Source organism: Hibiscus syriacus, unplaced genomic scaffold (assembly GCF_006381635.1).
Source record: "Hibiscus syriacus cultivar Baekdansim isolate YM2019G1 unplaced genomic scaffold, ASM638163v2 tig00112159_pilon, whole genome shotgun sequence".
NCBI classification, from domain to species: Eukaryota; Viridiplantae; Streptophyta; class Magnoliopsida; order Malvales; family Malvaceae; genus Hibiscus; species Hibiscus syriacus.
The window spans coordinates 1,977,499-1,994,075 of NW_024063263.1; the positions used below are offsets into that span (position 1 = coordinate 1,977,499).

A 16,577-nucleotide genomic window follows, 5' to 3' on the forward strand; every position below is an offset into this window, starting at 1 on the left:
TATAGATTGACAGAGTGCATTTTAACCTATGTTGCCTCTTGTAATTTCGAATTCCTGTATAGTTTAGGTATTTTCTTTGTATTTTTTTTATGATCTAATTGCGTATTCATGAACTTTTGTATAATTTATAATATAACTACCTTAGTTCGCACCTTTAACGGAAAATCTTGTATTGTTCCTGGCTAAACATATGTTCATGATACTATTTAGAGATAAAACAGTGCTCTTTTAGCAGTCGTAAGATTCAAACTTGGTTTAAAAGTTTCCGGTACTGTCTCACTGTATTCATTTCTTTTACTTGAAATGGAAGTTTGGTTCTCGGTGTGATCATGTAGCGGATTTCTTGTTTCATCAATGTTCTTGTTAATGAATTTTGTTTGCATCCTGAGAAATGGAAGTGTGTTTGTTTAACCCCACCCCCGTTTTTTTTTTTGCAGAAACTGCTGCGAGCTGCTGGGTTATTTGCCGGATCGATTCTTCTGATGCGCAATTTCGGTGATCTTATGGCTGTCTAAGGAATTAAGGATGGATTAAGAGCTTCTGAGTGATCTTGTATTCAGATACTTTGTTGGCATGGTGTAGTTTTCTCCCCCACAACAGTTTCAAAATGCGTATCCATTTGTTTTTACTTTCGAGGATGAAAATTGGTAATGTTCTTGACAATCGCCTCTCTGATATACTCGATGATTTCGAACAATTTAATGTTTGCAATTGAATGAAATGCACACATTCAGATGATTGCTGGAATTGTTTTAGGTTACTTATTTTAGATCTCTAATGCATGCATGTATTTAAATTCGTGACGGAAAGTCGGACAACAATGGAGTTCTTTTTCGGGTTCAAGACCATTCTCCTTCATCGTTTCTTGTTGTTATATTCATTCTGAGGATCATTGTCTTAGCCCTGTCTTGATTAACCCTCTTAGTGTACATAGATCTTAACCCTGTCTTGTTTAAAGGACTCAAACCGAAGCCAATCGAGGCCATGGAACTCCCTTTCCCTTCCGAATTATACATTTATGGAAACAAGCTTGTATCCGAGATGCTACTCGGAAAAAAACCCGGAAATAACCCATTTAGTTTCATAGCAAAAACAGCTTACCAAGATGTCAACTTCTTTGCCTCGGGTATACCCGGTTCGATCAGCATAGTGCTTTTGCCCGATGTTAACGAAAATACACCTTCAAAATCACTAACTTTTGTAAGCGGATGGACACAAACACAATGAATAAAATGAATAATGAACATGAAAGAATCAGATTTACAAAAAAATAGACATTGCATCGGCCAGTGAGACCCGTGTTTTTTTTTATAATTCCTGATCTTAAAGCATATGACATGTTTGATGAAAAGATCACCTGCCTCCTCGGTCCATTCCTTAGTAACGATTGCCGATGAACTTGAGGTCCATAACCTGGATGATGATCTTAGGGTGATCAGATGAAGAAACTGGAGATGGGTTCGCTGGTATGGTCGATAACGCATCGTTGGTCGTTGTTTTTTTTTTTTTTATCATTTTTCTCTTTTTTTTTGTATGTTTGGTCCCTGGGAAAAAAGTTGGTACTGAGAATTTCAGTTGAGAAAAGAAAAGGAAAAATAAAGGTTTTTGTATGAAGAATTTGAGGGAGCTTTGGTGTTTCGTAAATGAGTTTTTTTCCCGCTACGATTTGATTTTTGGCTGCAATTTTATTTAGTCCTTGTACTTTAAATCTATTGTTTTTAATCACTCTAATATGACCGAATTCTTGTATTATATGTAAGTTTTAGACTTAGTTATTGTCTCTAATTTGATCACTTCTAGTCCCTATGATTTAATCACATTATTCATGTACTATTTGAATCAGAACTGAAATTTTAAAATTCAAAAAAATAATAAATAAAATTGATCAATTTAGATTATAAAATTTAAATTCGTAACTTATATAGCTTTTGTGCTGAAAGATGATAAAGTTTAGGGACCAATTTCTTGTTAAAAGTGTATAGAGAGTTCATTTACGTATTAACAACATTGGAATGCAGAAGCCACTTGCTCGACTCGTAAGGGAAATTTAAGTTCTTTATACAAGTTCGCCTGCACCGTCTCTTACACAAAGTAGATATTGACAGAAAATCGTGACACAGTTCGGCTTAAAACCGGTGCACCGGTGAAGCCGTTAGAGCATTAAGAGGACGTTTCCTTAATACGAGAGGACCCCAAAGGATGCACCTCTGGTGTACCGCTAGTCAATTGCGGAGCAAATAATTACCGAAAGCATCTAACTAGCAAGCCTACTCTGAGATGAGACTTGTATTTCGGGTCAAGCCGATATTTAAATCCTTAGATGTACCTAACTGACCGATAACTTGCATTGTGCACATGCACATCAACACCTTCAATGTGAAGGTCCTTCTCATTGATGAAAACTACATATATCCATGACCATGTTTTAATATAAGATCAAATGCCTCATCAGCATCATATGGTGCTTTTACTCTTTCATTAAACCTGGAGCAGATCAGTGGGGCATCAATGGAGTCCCATCCGAATTTAAAGTGATCGTGAAAGGTAAAGAAAACTTCAGAATCTGAAGCGTATTCCTCATACGAATTACCATTACCAGCAGACATGGATATTGGTATGGAGAGATGACCCTCTATTGCATCAAAAACTATATGAAATATATATATATATACTCGTATTTGACACGCACCGAAACCCGAAAAACAAACAATCCTAGCACAAGAATGAACCTAGAGAATGAGACGGATCATATGCCTAGGACGAATTTGTCATAAAAACTATTGGTTAACATTTGCAGGATAGCTAAGAATGCTATTTTTCAAGCCAAAAGAAACACAGGCTCAGCCCTTTGTATGCAATCAGAGAACCAACTTCTGGTACTATAACATGTTAATTATATAATCACATTTACATATACAACAAGCAAGCGTTTTATCAGGTATACAACAAGCAAGCGTTTTATCAGGAAAAGAAAATTCCGAAAACGGAAAATGAGTGACAGAGAAAGCAAGAATGGTCGAATTTTATGACCTTAAGTGTTCACCATCTGCGTGAATTGCGCAATGATCTTGGTGATCCTTCAAAAAGATCCAAGAGAAACTTTTCCACATGTTCTACGGTGTGCTTAACACACTTGTTTTCGATATGAGCAGAGTTTCTCCCGAGGAATGTTCGATATGCAAGGACCACTTTAAGTGAAGTTGAAATTCGCAAATCTTCACGAAGCTGAGGATCTGGGATACACCAACTTGTCTGGGTTTTGTATACCTCCTCAAAAGCAATGCTAAAGCCCTTGCATCGTTCTTTGAAGGTCTGTTTCGACAAGGAACTTGAGCCCGGGTTATCGTCCTTGAGGAAACAAATGACCGAACTCCAAGTGGCTCTCTCGTAGTTCTTTGCATGCTGCTGAAACTTTCCGTTATGCTTACGAATCCATTCATCTCCAAAGAATAGTCTGAGTTCTGAGCCCTTAACCTTTTGAACCATGTAATGGATGTTGTTCATCAAGAAAATATGTTGTAAAGCCTCATTCTTGTATAGTTGTGACTTCCTATGAAGATTGGACTCCAAAGAACTTGTGATTGATCGAAGGTGACATGCCATGGGACAAGAAGTGGAAAGAGACAAGTTTGGCCCATTATCTGGCTCAATAACTTGATCTGCAACATCGACATGCTGGTTCTTAAGAAGCAAATTGAGGGTGTTGCAATATTCAGAGAACATCCTGATGTAGTTCATTACATATTTATTGAGAGGGTGAACACCACCACCAGGAAAGGGGTATAAGGATCCATTAGAAGAAATAGCAACTCGAAATGCCTCAAATGCTGCTATTGAAGAATCACCCAAACTCTCCAGAAGCTCATGGAACTGAAGCCGAACAAAAGAACCAGCCTCTTCCGAGAACAGTGTATCTATGTCCCGGAGAAGATCTGCCAAAGTTTCGTACATGTCAAGCAAACGAAGCAGCTTTTCAGGTTGATGAGGCCCCATTGCTACGGCTTCTCCAAGTTCAAGAAGCCAAGAATCGTGGCCTTTGAGATCTGAAGAAAACAAAACGAACTAACAGATCCAAAGTCCCCTAAGACCTGATCACATAACCGTTTTTCACTAGCAAGATAGACTCGAACAATGATCTTCATGGACCAGGTCCATTTATTCATCTTGCTACTCATGCTAGTCCATTCCAATTTCAGCACATCCTCGATGCTGAGTTTCTCCGTGTCAATAATGGCAAAGTACTGCTCCAATGTTTCTTTCCGTACACCAATGAAAGCTTCACAAAATTCCGGACCATAGTTTGAAGTAAACATAACCTTTGCGATGGACTTGATATCAGGAATCACATCTGCATGGATCAAATCTACAATATACTCACCAATTTCATCACCGGAGCAGTTCCGGCTTGATGTTTCCTCGGTTGGTTCATCTTCAACTGAAACAAATGACTCATCATAAACAACATCCCTTTGAGTAGATCTAGATGTCATGTGTTTGGGGTCGAACTGTTGCCTACGCTGAACAAGTATATGAATAAGCTCTTCCTCAAGCCTAGACATTGCCATCTGCAAAACACTCATTGCATGGTGGATAAGTTCCTTTTGCTTCCTATTTTCATGCACAGATAACCCTTGTAAACCATCAACTAGCGTCTGAATTTCATCAACAGCTTCGAGATACTTGGAAGCTTCCCTAGGCCCAGAGTCCCATATCATCCTCGGATCTGATTCCCAACTCAGAATCTTTCTCTCTGCTTGTTTGAGTCGCTCCTCAACATTCACAAATCCCCTTCCTCCCTTGCTGTCTGTATTCGAAGTTATCATCGACAAATGAGCATCAAGATCGATAAGGATTTTCCGCAAATCATCACTAAGATTCTTAGTTGCTCCTAATGCCTTGACAATATGATGAGCTGCAGCAACAACGTGAAGATCTCCTTCGGATGTCGGGATGGTAGATTGACATCCGTCCATATCAAAGCCAAGAATACACAAAAGAAACCGAATAAACCAATCAAGTGTAATCGACTTAACAACGAGCAACTTCCCAGGCAATCAATCAAGCCAAACCTTTCAATGGACCGATGATATCTAGAACCTAAACCATATACCAGCCAAAACCATGGTTCGGATTCGATAACCCCAGATACGATCAAGAGCAGATCAACACAATCAGATACTTCCGAATTCAAAGAAATCAATCAAAACAGTTTACAACTTGACAACTCCACACTCCAGCCAAATCAAAAGTATCATAATTCAGATTTAATAAAGCCCAGATACAATCAATAGCAGAACAACACGATTGGATGCTTTCGAGTTCGAAGAAATCAATTAAACGGTTTACAACTCGATATATCAAAAGGATGATGATATGAATTGAATAAACCCCAGATACAATCGAGAGCAGATCTCACAAATGGATGCTCTTGGAATTCGAAGAAATCAATCACGCAGATCACAGCTTGATAACTCCCCACCCTATATAAATCAAAATGGGATTTTCAGATGATCCACTTAGAACTTTACTCGAACAAAGATTGAACTGAAATGACGAAGGTAAGCCTTACTTAGCCATTTATAAAATAAAATTTAATCTTAAAGATCACATGACAAACAATAGTTTAAAAATTCAGGGAAAAAAAGAGAAACCCATCAAACCTTAGAACTTGTTTTCCTTGAAATCATCGAAGTCCAGCAGCATCAACCCAGAAAAAAATAGAGCTCGAAATCATCGAAATCCAGCAGCATCAACCCAGAATAATAAAAAAAGAAGAAAAAAGAAATAAAGTCAAAGGAGCATCAAAGGGAGGGTTGTGAAAGAGAATAGGGATAAAGATATGAATTTCGTGGGAAAATGCATAAGTGGGATTGGTTTTTCTTTCTCAAATTTGTACTTTTAAAATTTGATTATTTTTTATGTTTATTTTCCATTTTTGAAGGAGTTGCATCGAATACTCTCAGTTTGCTGGAAATTTTTTAAAGTCGTGGGTAAGTACAGTCAAGGCTTGTCATGCTTTTGACCAGTCACCAAACGACACCGTTTCGAAAACCTGCTCGGTTATGCATTTCTACTATGACTAAATTTCGCTCTAAGTCCCTGTACTCTCTGTACACTTGAAAATTACTCTATAATTATTGACATTGTTAAAATTCTACTATTAAATTCATATCCATTACAACGTCTTTTTTAATGTTTAACCTTCTCACTTTTGTATTTTTCTTTTTAGTTAAAAAATATAAAAATATTAAATTTTTTATTAATTTATAATGATTTCATGGTAGTTTTTGTTAACTCTCAGCTATTTGACAATGAACGTTAATACACCCTGCAGATGACATGCTTGAAACCAGAATCTCAAGAGATAACAACCACCATTTTACCACTGAAATCGCATGCAAATTCAATTTTATTTTAAATATTGAATTAGCTACTATTTAAATCATATGAAATATATTCAATTATAAATCCTTTATTAAATTTTATTTTAGTGATTTATGTGTTCTTATACTCTAATAAATCGTCAGAGTTAGAGCTAATTTTTTTTAGTTGGTCGATTTGACGAGTTTTATTTTTAAAAGTTAATTTTTTTTGAGTTGATACTAGTTTATAAAATTTGAATCGAGTTTCCATTTAAACTTAAATGCAAGTATTTACAATTTATGATATTAATTGGTTTCAATTTAAACGACTATCTATAACCATATATGATATACATATATATTTTTTCATACGCAATATATGTATATGTATAATTTAAAGGCTAGACTCAAACTTAAAAATCAATCTACTAATTACTAAAAAGTTTGAATTATTTGAGTCTTATTTTTTTAATTTAAACTTTATTTGAAAATTTTGAGTCGAGCTTATGAAATTACAAATCTAGCCAACTCGACTCAATTTTTTTAGCGTCGAGTTAAATTAAAAAATTAATTTTGTCAAGTCGAGTTTTACTTACCAGTGATGGATCGAGGGGTGGGGGCATTCTCCCCTTGAAAATTTTAAATTATCTTATATTTTAATATTTTTTTTATATATTTTCTATTGAAAATCTGTTTTCGCCCCTTAAAATTTTATAAGTTCAAATTTGCCCCCTAAAATTTTAAAAATTCAAGTTCACCCCTTAATATAAAATCTTGCGCCCGTCTCAATACTTTTCCTACTAAATATGATAAATTGCCTAATGGTTAAGCCACACTTGATCCCCTCATAAGTTCTAGGTTTGAGTCTTTATTTGAATAATTTTGCTTACTTATTTTTTTATCGTAAATATACCATTTTTTAAATGCTACGTAAGTTCCTAATTAAATATTAATGACATGTGACTTAACTGAAAATGTTTAAATAGTTAAATGATCTGATTAATAAATTTAAAAAATATAATGAAAATAGATTTTTCTCACAAGTAAGTGGTCATGAGTGTAGTTTACCCAGAAAAAGTAAGAAGGAAACTTCTTATGCAAATCGAACGGTTGAATCCTGAACTTTGTTAAAGCGTGGGAGCCACCGTATAATTTGGCACGTGTCAAAATTATACTCGCAGGAACACCAAAAGTCTTTATTTCCTTGCGCACCCAAACACAGCCCCCTCTTCCCTTCTTCCTCCTCCTTCCTTCAACCTTCCCCCATTCAGCTTCGACTCCAAACCTCCCTCCTAACCTTACCTTCGGATCCGAACCTCAATTTTGCTCCTCTGTTCGTTGAAAATTTCGCACTCTATTTCGACCTCTCTCTCTCTCTCTCTCTCTCTCGTCGAGCTAAAACAAAAGCGCCCAATTTCCAAACCCTAACAAATTCTCTCACGATTTTGACACTCTTTCAGGGATCGATTTTTCGAGCTCCATTTCAATGGCTTCATCACTCCATTGTAAGTTTCTTTATCCTCTCTCTCTCTCTCTAACCCTAATGTATTTTTTTGCCAAGTTTTTTTTTGTATGAGACGCTGAATCGATGGTCCGGATTTGATAGTTTAGGGCTGGTCAGGTGTGTTGTTTGTGTTTCTTTCTAGTGATGAGGATTTCTTGCTACCTTTTCGATCTTCTTTTGTAGGTTAGGTTAGAAATGTGCGATTTTTACGGAAATTTTGAGTTTAGTATCTGTTTGTTTACCGAGAAAAGGGAGGGAGGGGTGACGGGGATCTTCATCGTGGGGAATTGTAAATTTTAAATTGAGCTGAGGTTGAAATGAATATTTTCTTTCTGCTATACTGAAGGTTAATGTTTTCGCTTTTCTTTTTTTAAATAATCTATTTTCAAGAATTTGTCATTACTAGTGAATTTGTGTCCGTACTTCACCTGTAGTATCCTACTTTGTTGCTTATCGAGAGTCTCTTTTCTTTTTTTGGAGTTCTTTGAATTTGATATGGTAGCCTTTGATGTTTGGTTTTTTGTTAATAGGGAGGTTTCCTTTTCCTCTGACTGATGAGCTCTTGGTTTTATTACTGGCGTTATGTTGTCCGTATCTGTATGTACCTGATTTGTCAGACTGCTAACTTCTCATACGTGCATCTGAATTTATTAATTTAAGTAAACCACCTTTCATTAATTTTCATCAATATGAAGCTTGTGTTCCATGTTCATTATTGAGCGTGGCACCTAAATTGGCAATATACCAAATACGAACTGTGCCATTAGATTGTTTTACCAACTGAAGAAAAGGAAGGTGGAATAATTTGCATGAGCAGATAGTTGCCTTAACTTGCTTCAACTTTTGTTTCCATGAAGAGATGATATGTTAGACTTTATCCATGCAGGAAACGTCACAACCAGGGTGAATGTTTAAATGTACAGAAGAGGTTTGTTTCCAAGTATTCTTGGATTTAAAGAAGGATTCTTATGGTTGCGTGGCATAGAATGGAACTGAAAGCATATTAAGAATTTAACTTAGTTCTTATCTTTTAGGAAGTGATTTTTTCTCTCAAACCATTAGCTGCTGAGTATTTTTGGCTTGGATTATCTCTATGCCTGGCAACGAAGTTGGGGACAGGATCCATAATTTCCTTGGTCAAGAGGGTTTGTCCCAAGGCCAGCATCATTCACCGTACCTTGACACTTCCTGGCCCGGCTTAAGTAACAATATATGGGTTGGAGGCCAGAGACAAGTTGGTGGACCTCTTGTTTCCAGTTTGAAGAATTTTAGTGCACATCAATTAGGTAATATGCAGACATCTTGATTGTTAAGTTTCTGCTCTCTTCTGTTGCTGCAATTTCGATTTTAGAGCATGGTTGTAGCATGCTTCCTAACCACTGTTCAATTGACTTCATTATACTCTTTTGGCATTAGCTGATTCTGACAGAGGACATGGTGGTCAGTCTTTTAACCAGCAGCATGACATGAACTTCACTCAATTAGATTTGAGGCCTGAGCTAGCTAGAAGTCAATTACAAGCCCAATCACCAAATGCAAATGGCTATTTGCTACGGCATCAGGCTCTTCAGGCAAGGCAGAATGAAACAAACTTTTTGGGAGTGGATGCAGCATCTAGATGCTTATCACCTCTCGATTCACAGATAGGAAATGGTCCTGATCTTCATAAGAAAAATTCCCCGAGGTTGGAATCTACTGAATCTCCCGTAAATTATGATTTTTTTGGAGGGCAACAGCAAATTACTGCACAGCATTCTGGCATGATCCAACCTTTGTCTGGGCAGCAAGCAGGGATGAATGACATGCAGCTATTGCAGCAACAGCAACAGCAACAGCAACAGCAACATGCTATGCTTAAACACATGCATGAATTACAGAGGCAACAACTCCTGAAGCCACAGTTTCAGTTACCGGATACAAGGCAGTTGTGCTCCGCAAATCAGGTTTCCTCTACTGTAAAACAGGGATTTTGTAGCCTTTCTCCAGCTTCAATCAATGGCCTTCCTCTCCATGATGCTTCAAATTATTCCTGGCAGCCTGAGCACATTACACCAAATGCAAATTGGCTGCAGCATGATGCATCTCCAGCCATGCATGTATCCTCTGGAGGATTTACGTTTTCCCCTGAGCAAGGGCAAGTGTCTTTGATGGGTCCGGTTCCTCAGCAGGTTGATCAATCATTTTACGGGATCTCAACTGGCGGTGCAAGAAGAAATCCATATCACCATTCTTCTGTCCAAATGGATAAGCCTTCAATGCAGCAGGTGCCTGCCAGCAGTAATTCTTTTCCAGTTAATCAGTATGCCGTATTTACAGATCAAGTTGGCTTGCAAGATGGAACTTCGGTTTCTAGACAGGCTGATCAGGGTGGAAATGTGTTTGGGGCTGCAGCAGGAAAAGGCTTAAATATTGGATTTCATTCAGAAAATTTGCAGGAAATGACTATCCAACCAAAAAACGAGGTGATGCTGGAGTGTTGTGGAAGGCAAGAACTTCCTGGTCCATCAGAAATATCCCTGGATAAGTCAGAGATTCAGGCTGCTCCCTCACAGAGTGTGGCTACCCTAGATGAAACAGAAGAAAAGATTTTATTTGGTTCAGATGATAGTGTGTGGAATATCTTTGGAAGGAGCACCAACATGGGCACATTGTTGGGTGGTACGGACTCATTCGGGGGACTGCCTTCTTTGCAAAGTGGCAGTTGGAGTGCACTTATGCAGTCTGCTGTAGCAGAAACATCTAGTAATGATTTAGGGGTACAGGAAGAATGGGGTGGTTTAGGTGTGCAGAATAGTGGATCTCCAAATGGGAATATGCCATCACAAATTGTCAATGATGGCAGCAAAAATCAATTGGCTTGGGATGATAACAAATTGCAGACTGCCTCGACATCGAACTCTAAACCTTTTCCAATGTCTAGTGATGCCAATATCAATCCTGACTTTTTTAGCATCCCTGGGGTTCAGCAATCAGGAGTCCCTTTTGCAAATGAACAGACTGAGAAAATGCATAATTACTCATCTCAGAAATTTGTTCAACAGTTAACAGAAGAAAGAAGCAAAAGGTTAGGTTGCAGTTCCCTACAAAAGCCTGTAGCTGAAAGTGTGCAATTCTTTGGAAATGTTGCTCGCTCTCCTAATGTGCAAGTAAGTGCAAAGAACATTTCAGGTCACCAACAAGACATAGCTGTACATAACATGCATGTTCAGCCACATAATAAGCCAAACGGTTGGAACTTCATTGACTCTGCATCACATAGAGGTGATGCTACAAAAGGTCGGGATATTGATTCTCAGAATAGTGATCATAGAGGTGCCATTTATGAGGAGAAAGGCCATGGTTCTTCTATTGATCATTCCATTTCTGATGCAAATATTGAACAGGGAAATTTAAATTCCGGCTTGAGAAGCCTACAGGTGAATAGGGAAGGTTCTGACTTGGATAATGTTGCTGCAGTAACAGATTCAAGAACCAAACAGGTCAACGAAAGCTGCCAGCAACTTCCAAAATATCATAATCTTGATCTCAGGAAAAATACTAATTCTAAATTAAACTCTGTCCAAAGCAATGTTCAAGCAAAATATCAGCAGAATCAGGATAAGAATCCTAAAGCTTTTGATTCATCTGGAAATGATTGCTTGGACAAGGGAGGATATAACGATGAAGCAAATATGTTGGACAATCACAATGTCAAAGAAACTAGCAATGACAGTTTTCACCCAAACTCATTCCACCATTCTTCTACTGGTGGCATGAGAGACAATGTCTGGATGGATGTAAATGATTCACGTGGAGGAAAACAGACGTCATCTGTTCGTATCAGTCATAAGCCATCTGGAATCCGTAAATTTCAGTATCATCCTATGGGGGATCTGGATCTGGAGGCTGAACCGTCATATGGAACTAAAAGTGTTGCATATTCACAGGAAACATCCCAACATGTTGTGCAAGGATTGAAAGGTCATGACCAAGGATACCCTGGGCAGTCAAAATTTACTGGTTATAGTGCTGGAGAGCCTATAGAAACTGAGAAGGTAGTTTTTGGAGTGGAATTGTCAACCTTTTTTCTGTCCCCTGTACAACTGCTGAAATTTGCTTTATTTTTTAGAGTAATATGATTCTTGGAAGACTAAATAATTTTTATTAATTTTCTCCTACTTAGGGGTGTTTTCCTAGCATTCACGCAAATAAGGTACCTTCAAAAAGATTGAATCAGGGTTCTGCTTCTGACAGATATTTTGTTGGTTCTGTGCCAAACAATACAACTCCAAAGAGGTAGTTGAATATTTGTACTTCTTATTTTTTTAGCTTGAGTTGAACTTCATGCTTTTTTCAAATTTTTATTTTTGTGATAATTTAGCTACAAATAATATTCTCTTTGGTTGTTAATACTATGATAGTAAAAACTTATTCATCAATATATATTTGGAATCTGATTTTCTTTTTGGTAATGCTGGCACTTTGGCTTTCATTATTATTATTTCTTGTGCTGGTTTCTTATTTACTTTCTATTTTGCTCTTGATATTCCTATATTTCACAGTCAAAACATGCTGGAGCTTCTTCCTAAGTTTGATCAGCCAAGAGAACATGATACTGCAATACATGTAAGCTCTTCTGAACGCAATCTATCATCTGAAATGCCAGATACAGAAAGTTCTGATGGATCTGTGGGCCAGTTTCAACATAATAGGCCTTCTTCTTCCCAAGGTTTTGGTTTACAGTTAGGTCTTCCATCTCAAAGGTTTACCATTCCTGATCGTGCAATCTCATCTCAGAGTTCTCCCCAAGTAGTTAATTCTTTAAATTCAGTTCATGTCACTTCTGAGGTAGGAAGGAAGGGTCATGCATGGTTGGATCCAAAAACTTTTGTCCAGTCCTCAACTCATGGAGCATCCGCTGGAGACTTTAGGAATAACATTTCAAGTGGTTCTGATTGCCATTTAAAAAGTCTTCTTCAAAGCCAGCATGTTCCTAGTGTGAGTAGTCAGGCAACTCCAAGTGCATCTATGAATGCACCTTTTGGTGGGTTGGCATCTCTGCCCAAGCAAACTGATGACTCTTCTGAGAGAGTCCAAATTAGTCAATTGCGAAGGAAACCAGCACCTCGCATACCTAAAACTGCTGCAGATAACAATCTTGCTTCCTCAGAGACTTCTCGGCCAAATAGTAGCGACCAAATCCACGCAAGGGATCCAGGCCAGCAATATCTAGTTTTGGAGGCTCTGCCAGCTTCCCAACCATCTGTTACATCTGAAACTCCAAAGCCAGATGCTTTTACCAAAATGCCCATTGGGTGGACCAGTGTTTCTGCCCCGCATCTATTAGTAGCAGAGTCATCTCAGGCCTCCCAAAATTTGTTTAATCATCAATCAAATATTAACTCTAAAACAACTGTTCCTGGAACAATGAAGCTAGACAATCAAATTGCTGAGGCAGGAGATTGTAGTCAATCTGAGTTGCCTGCAGGTTCTGCTAAGCCACAGAGCTTTGTTGGAGAGGAGCAGCCCGGAAAAGATCAGCAGTTATTGGCAGAGAATGGTCCCAGCTTACATCCTGCAACTATGCCCCGAAAGATCAATGCTCTTGGCCACTCCTTGAGTCCAAATAATACTGTACATCAAAATCATTCATTGTTGCATCAGGTGCAGTCCATGAAAGATATAGAGATTGAACCAAGTAATAGGAACATCAAAAGATTTAAAGGCCCAAGTCTAGACTCTGCTTTGGATACTCATCAGGTCAGTTCTGAAAGTGTGGAGCAGTTATCTTATGGATCCGATACTATGACGAAAGATGCTCAGGTTAATTGTCTGTCAGCTCCTTCTAATGATATCGTGGCATTCACTCAGAATGATTCCCAGCATATCTCTAGTGCTGATAATTCATCCGCTAATCTCAAGGGAAGACTCTCTCAAATAAGTCCCCAGATGGCTCTGTCCTGGTTTGATCGGTATGGCACATTCAAGAATGAGCAAATGTCCTCCCTATTTGATGCTCGAAAAATGGCCATGGTAAAGGCTGCTGAAAAATCTGTCATTGTTGATATGCCTTCTGACAGTTCGCATGCTCTTCGTTCAAGTGAGCAGGTTATTACTGCTGCTGATGTTAGTCAGCTAGATAGTGCCTGTAAAAATTCAAAGCCAATATTGAGTGAGCATATCTCCTCTCAATCACTGCCTCCTGATATCACAAATCAGGATTTGGTTGTTGAGAAAGCAAAAAAGCGTAAAAGTATGGCATTTGATCTTCTACCATGGCATAGAGAAGCGACACAAGTTTCTAAAAAATCTCAGAACATCAGGTGATTGGAGTAAATAACCCATTTGCTGCAGTTACTTTTAGCAGTATAGATGTCAATGACCAAAGCACTAAAGTATTTCCCAATATTGTTACCGTGCAAAAATCATTTCCTCTCTTCCCTCACTATGTTTATGTTTTTCTTAATTTTGTAATTATATTGAAGTTTTCTGTTGATCACAGTTCGGCAGAGGTGGAATGGGTGCGTGCAGCAAATCGATTGATTGAGAAGGTTTGTTCGGTGTTTTAACCGTTTTACTTTGCTGTAATCTTGTTCTTTCTTAGAACTGTGACAGTTTTTAGCTTAAGGACATTGATCTAATCAAAGGTTGAAGATGAACCTGAAATGATTGAAGATTGGACTCCAGTGGTTAGATCAAGAAGAAGGCTCATCTTGACAAGGCAACTTATGCAGCAACTACTTTGTGCTCCTCCAAGAGTATTTCTTTCTGCCGACACTAGCGAAAATTATGAGACTTTGGCCTATTTTGTTGCCAGATCAGTCTTAGGAGATGCATGTAGCACAGCATTTGTACCGGAAAGTGATACTGCTGTTTGTCCTGACAGTGAAAGCGTGTAAGAACATGTTAATATTGTTTGAATTCCTTGAATCCTGTTTTTACTGATCTCATCTGCTGATCATTGTTGCTATTAACTGATCCTATCCGACGGAATATTTTCCTTTCGATTTGCTTTTAGCTTCTCGGAAAAGCTTAAGGAGAGAAACCAGTCCACCTTAAATGCGACAAAAGGTTTTATCAGCAGAGCAAAAAAGCTTGAAAATGATTTACAGAGGTAACTCACATCTAGTTCTCGCCAATTTCTTTTATGCATGTTATTTCTTTTGTTGGTCTTTTGCAACATTGTTATTAATGGGTGAACACCTTATATATTAATTATGGAGTTCAATGTTTGCGGCAAGAATTTCCCCACAGACCACCCGTTAAATTTGATTATTTTGTTCTCGTAATGGGTGTGCCGATGTGTCATACATTTGTCAATTTATCAGTAAGCTGTGCTCTTAAACAAGCAAAATTATGCAGAAGGGGCTTCTTTGTCAGTTCTGTTGGTTTCCCTTTACTGATCTTAGTATTGCTCAACATAGGCTTGATAATCCTTTGGCTCTTGAGGTGCATTATGCCTGTTGAAAGTATGCTGCCGTGTATGCTTCCTGGTTATTTTGCTTAGGAATTTGACCCGCAGTGATAGCTTCTAGCTAGTTCAATGAATGAGATGGCTAATTAGCATATAATTAGACCTTTGTTTATTTAGAATCATCGAGGATGATTTTAACCACAATATTATTTTTTGCTACGATTTGCATCATGTTCGAACCAAAAGTTCACTAGGCCCATTTGATGACCGTGCCAGTGCCAATTATCTCTAAATGTTTCCGCTTTCCTATGCAGTCTGGATAAGAGAGCCTCGATCTTGGACCTAAGATTAGAATGTCAGGATCAAGAGAAGGTTTCCGTCATCAATCGTTTCGCCAGGTTCCACGGTCGCGGGCAAGCTGACGGGGCTGAAACTTCATCGTCCTCAGACGCGATGGCTAATTCTCACAAATTCTTCTCCCAGAGATACGTAATTGCTCTACCAATGCCCTTGAATCTCCCTGACAGAGTACAATGTCTTTCCCTTTGATCATTACTTGAATGATTTTTTTCCTTCCAAATTTAAAATCAACGGTGGCTCTTAGATCTTTCCATCGGAGGCCATTCGTGTCAGTTTCCGGATTAATGTATATATAGAAGTTTTACTTTTGGGTACCTGTTTGGAAATGTTGAGAGAAAGTTTAGGGTAAAGCCCCATGATTTTTGGGTAAATGGGGAACAAAAAAAGCTCAGTCTTGAGGTGAAAAAAAATTAGTGTATTTATTATTAAAACTTTTGGATGCCTTTCATTCATAAGTAAAGGGTTTATGCATTTCTCATCTTCTCTGTTACTCTCTCTTAGGCTGAAAGAAAATATTATTTTGTTTGCTCGAAAAATAAGGATGACATCGGAATAGGACGGGAGCGGAGCTTGCTTTATCTATCCCTGTCTCGCTCTTGCCTTGTTGTTGAATTATTATTGTTATTTGATGAAAGATAGTCGGTTAATTGTGTGAATGAAGTAAACCGTGTTCGAATAACAGATATTCGAAGTTTTAGATTGGTATTCACTTTCGAATTTGTTGCTGCCTACCGTAATTAGGTTTGAATGTGTAAATCTCAAAATCCACACTTCCATTGCTGTCAGTAATTTGGTCTTCCAGCTCCTTTATACTTCGTTCCTAGCCAACTTATTTATCAAGTTTGGAAGTTAGTAAATTAAGTCATGTCTTTAGTTTTTTGGGTATGGCCCCTTTCATCCTGCAGACAGGGACTTTGTTCGCTTTGATTAAATAAAAATTACAATTTTGATCCTTCAT

General features: G+C 38.0%; 1 protein-coding gene and 1 pseudogene across 4 annotated transcripts; one reads left to right on the forward strand and one right to left on the reverse strand.

Annotated features, from left to right (window-relative positions):
• Positions 1 to 2,844: 2,844 nt before the first annotated feature.
• On the reverse strand, positions 2,845 to 5,864 carry LOC120175139 (annotated as a pseudogene).
• Positions 5,865 to 7,624: 1,760 nt separating this feature from the next.
• Positions 7,625 to 16,094, forward strand: LOC120175137. 4 transcript variants are annotated; one of them, XM_039181836.1, is made up of 11 exons: positions 7,625 to 7,867; positions 8,753 to 8,794; positions 8,901 to 9,152; positions 9,283 to 9,489; positions 9,523 to 11,900; positions 12,029 to 12,141; positions 12,408 to 14,168; positions 14,348 to 14,396; positions 14,493 to 14,740; positions 14,864 to 14,959; positions 15,574 to 16,094. In XM_039181836.1, exons 3-11 carry the CDS (start codon positions 8,960 to 8,962, stop codon positions 15,806 to 15,808), a joined length of 5,280 nt encoding a protein of 1,759 aa, XP_039037767.1. In that variant the 5' UTR covers positions 7,625 to 7,867; positions 8,753 to 8,794; positions 8,901 to 8,959; the 3' UTR covers positions 15,809 to 16,094. The 4 variants fall into 4 exon arrangements, with proteins under 4 accessions (XP_039037767.1, XP_039037765.1, XP_039037764.1 ...); XM_039181834.1 differs by adding an exon at positions 8,050 to 8,177 and having other exon boundaries at positions 7,626 to 7,867; positions 9,283 to 11,900; XM_039181833.1 differs by having other exon boundaries at positions 7,626 to 7,867; positions 9,283 to 11,900.
• Positions 16,095 to 16,577: the final 483 nt, after the last annotated feature.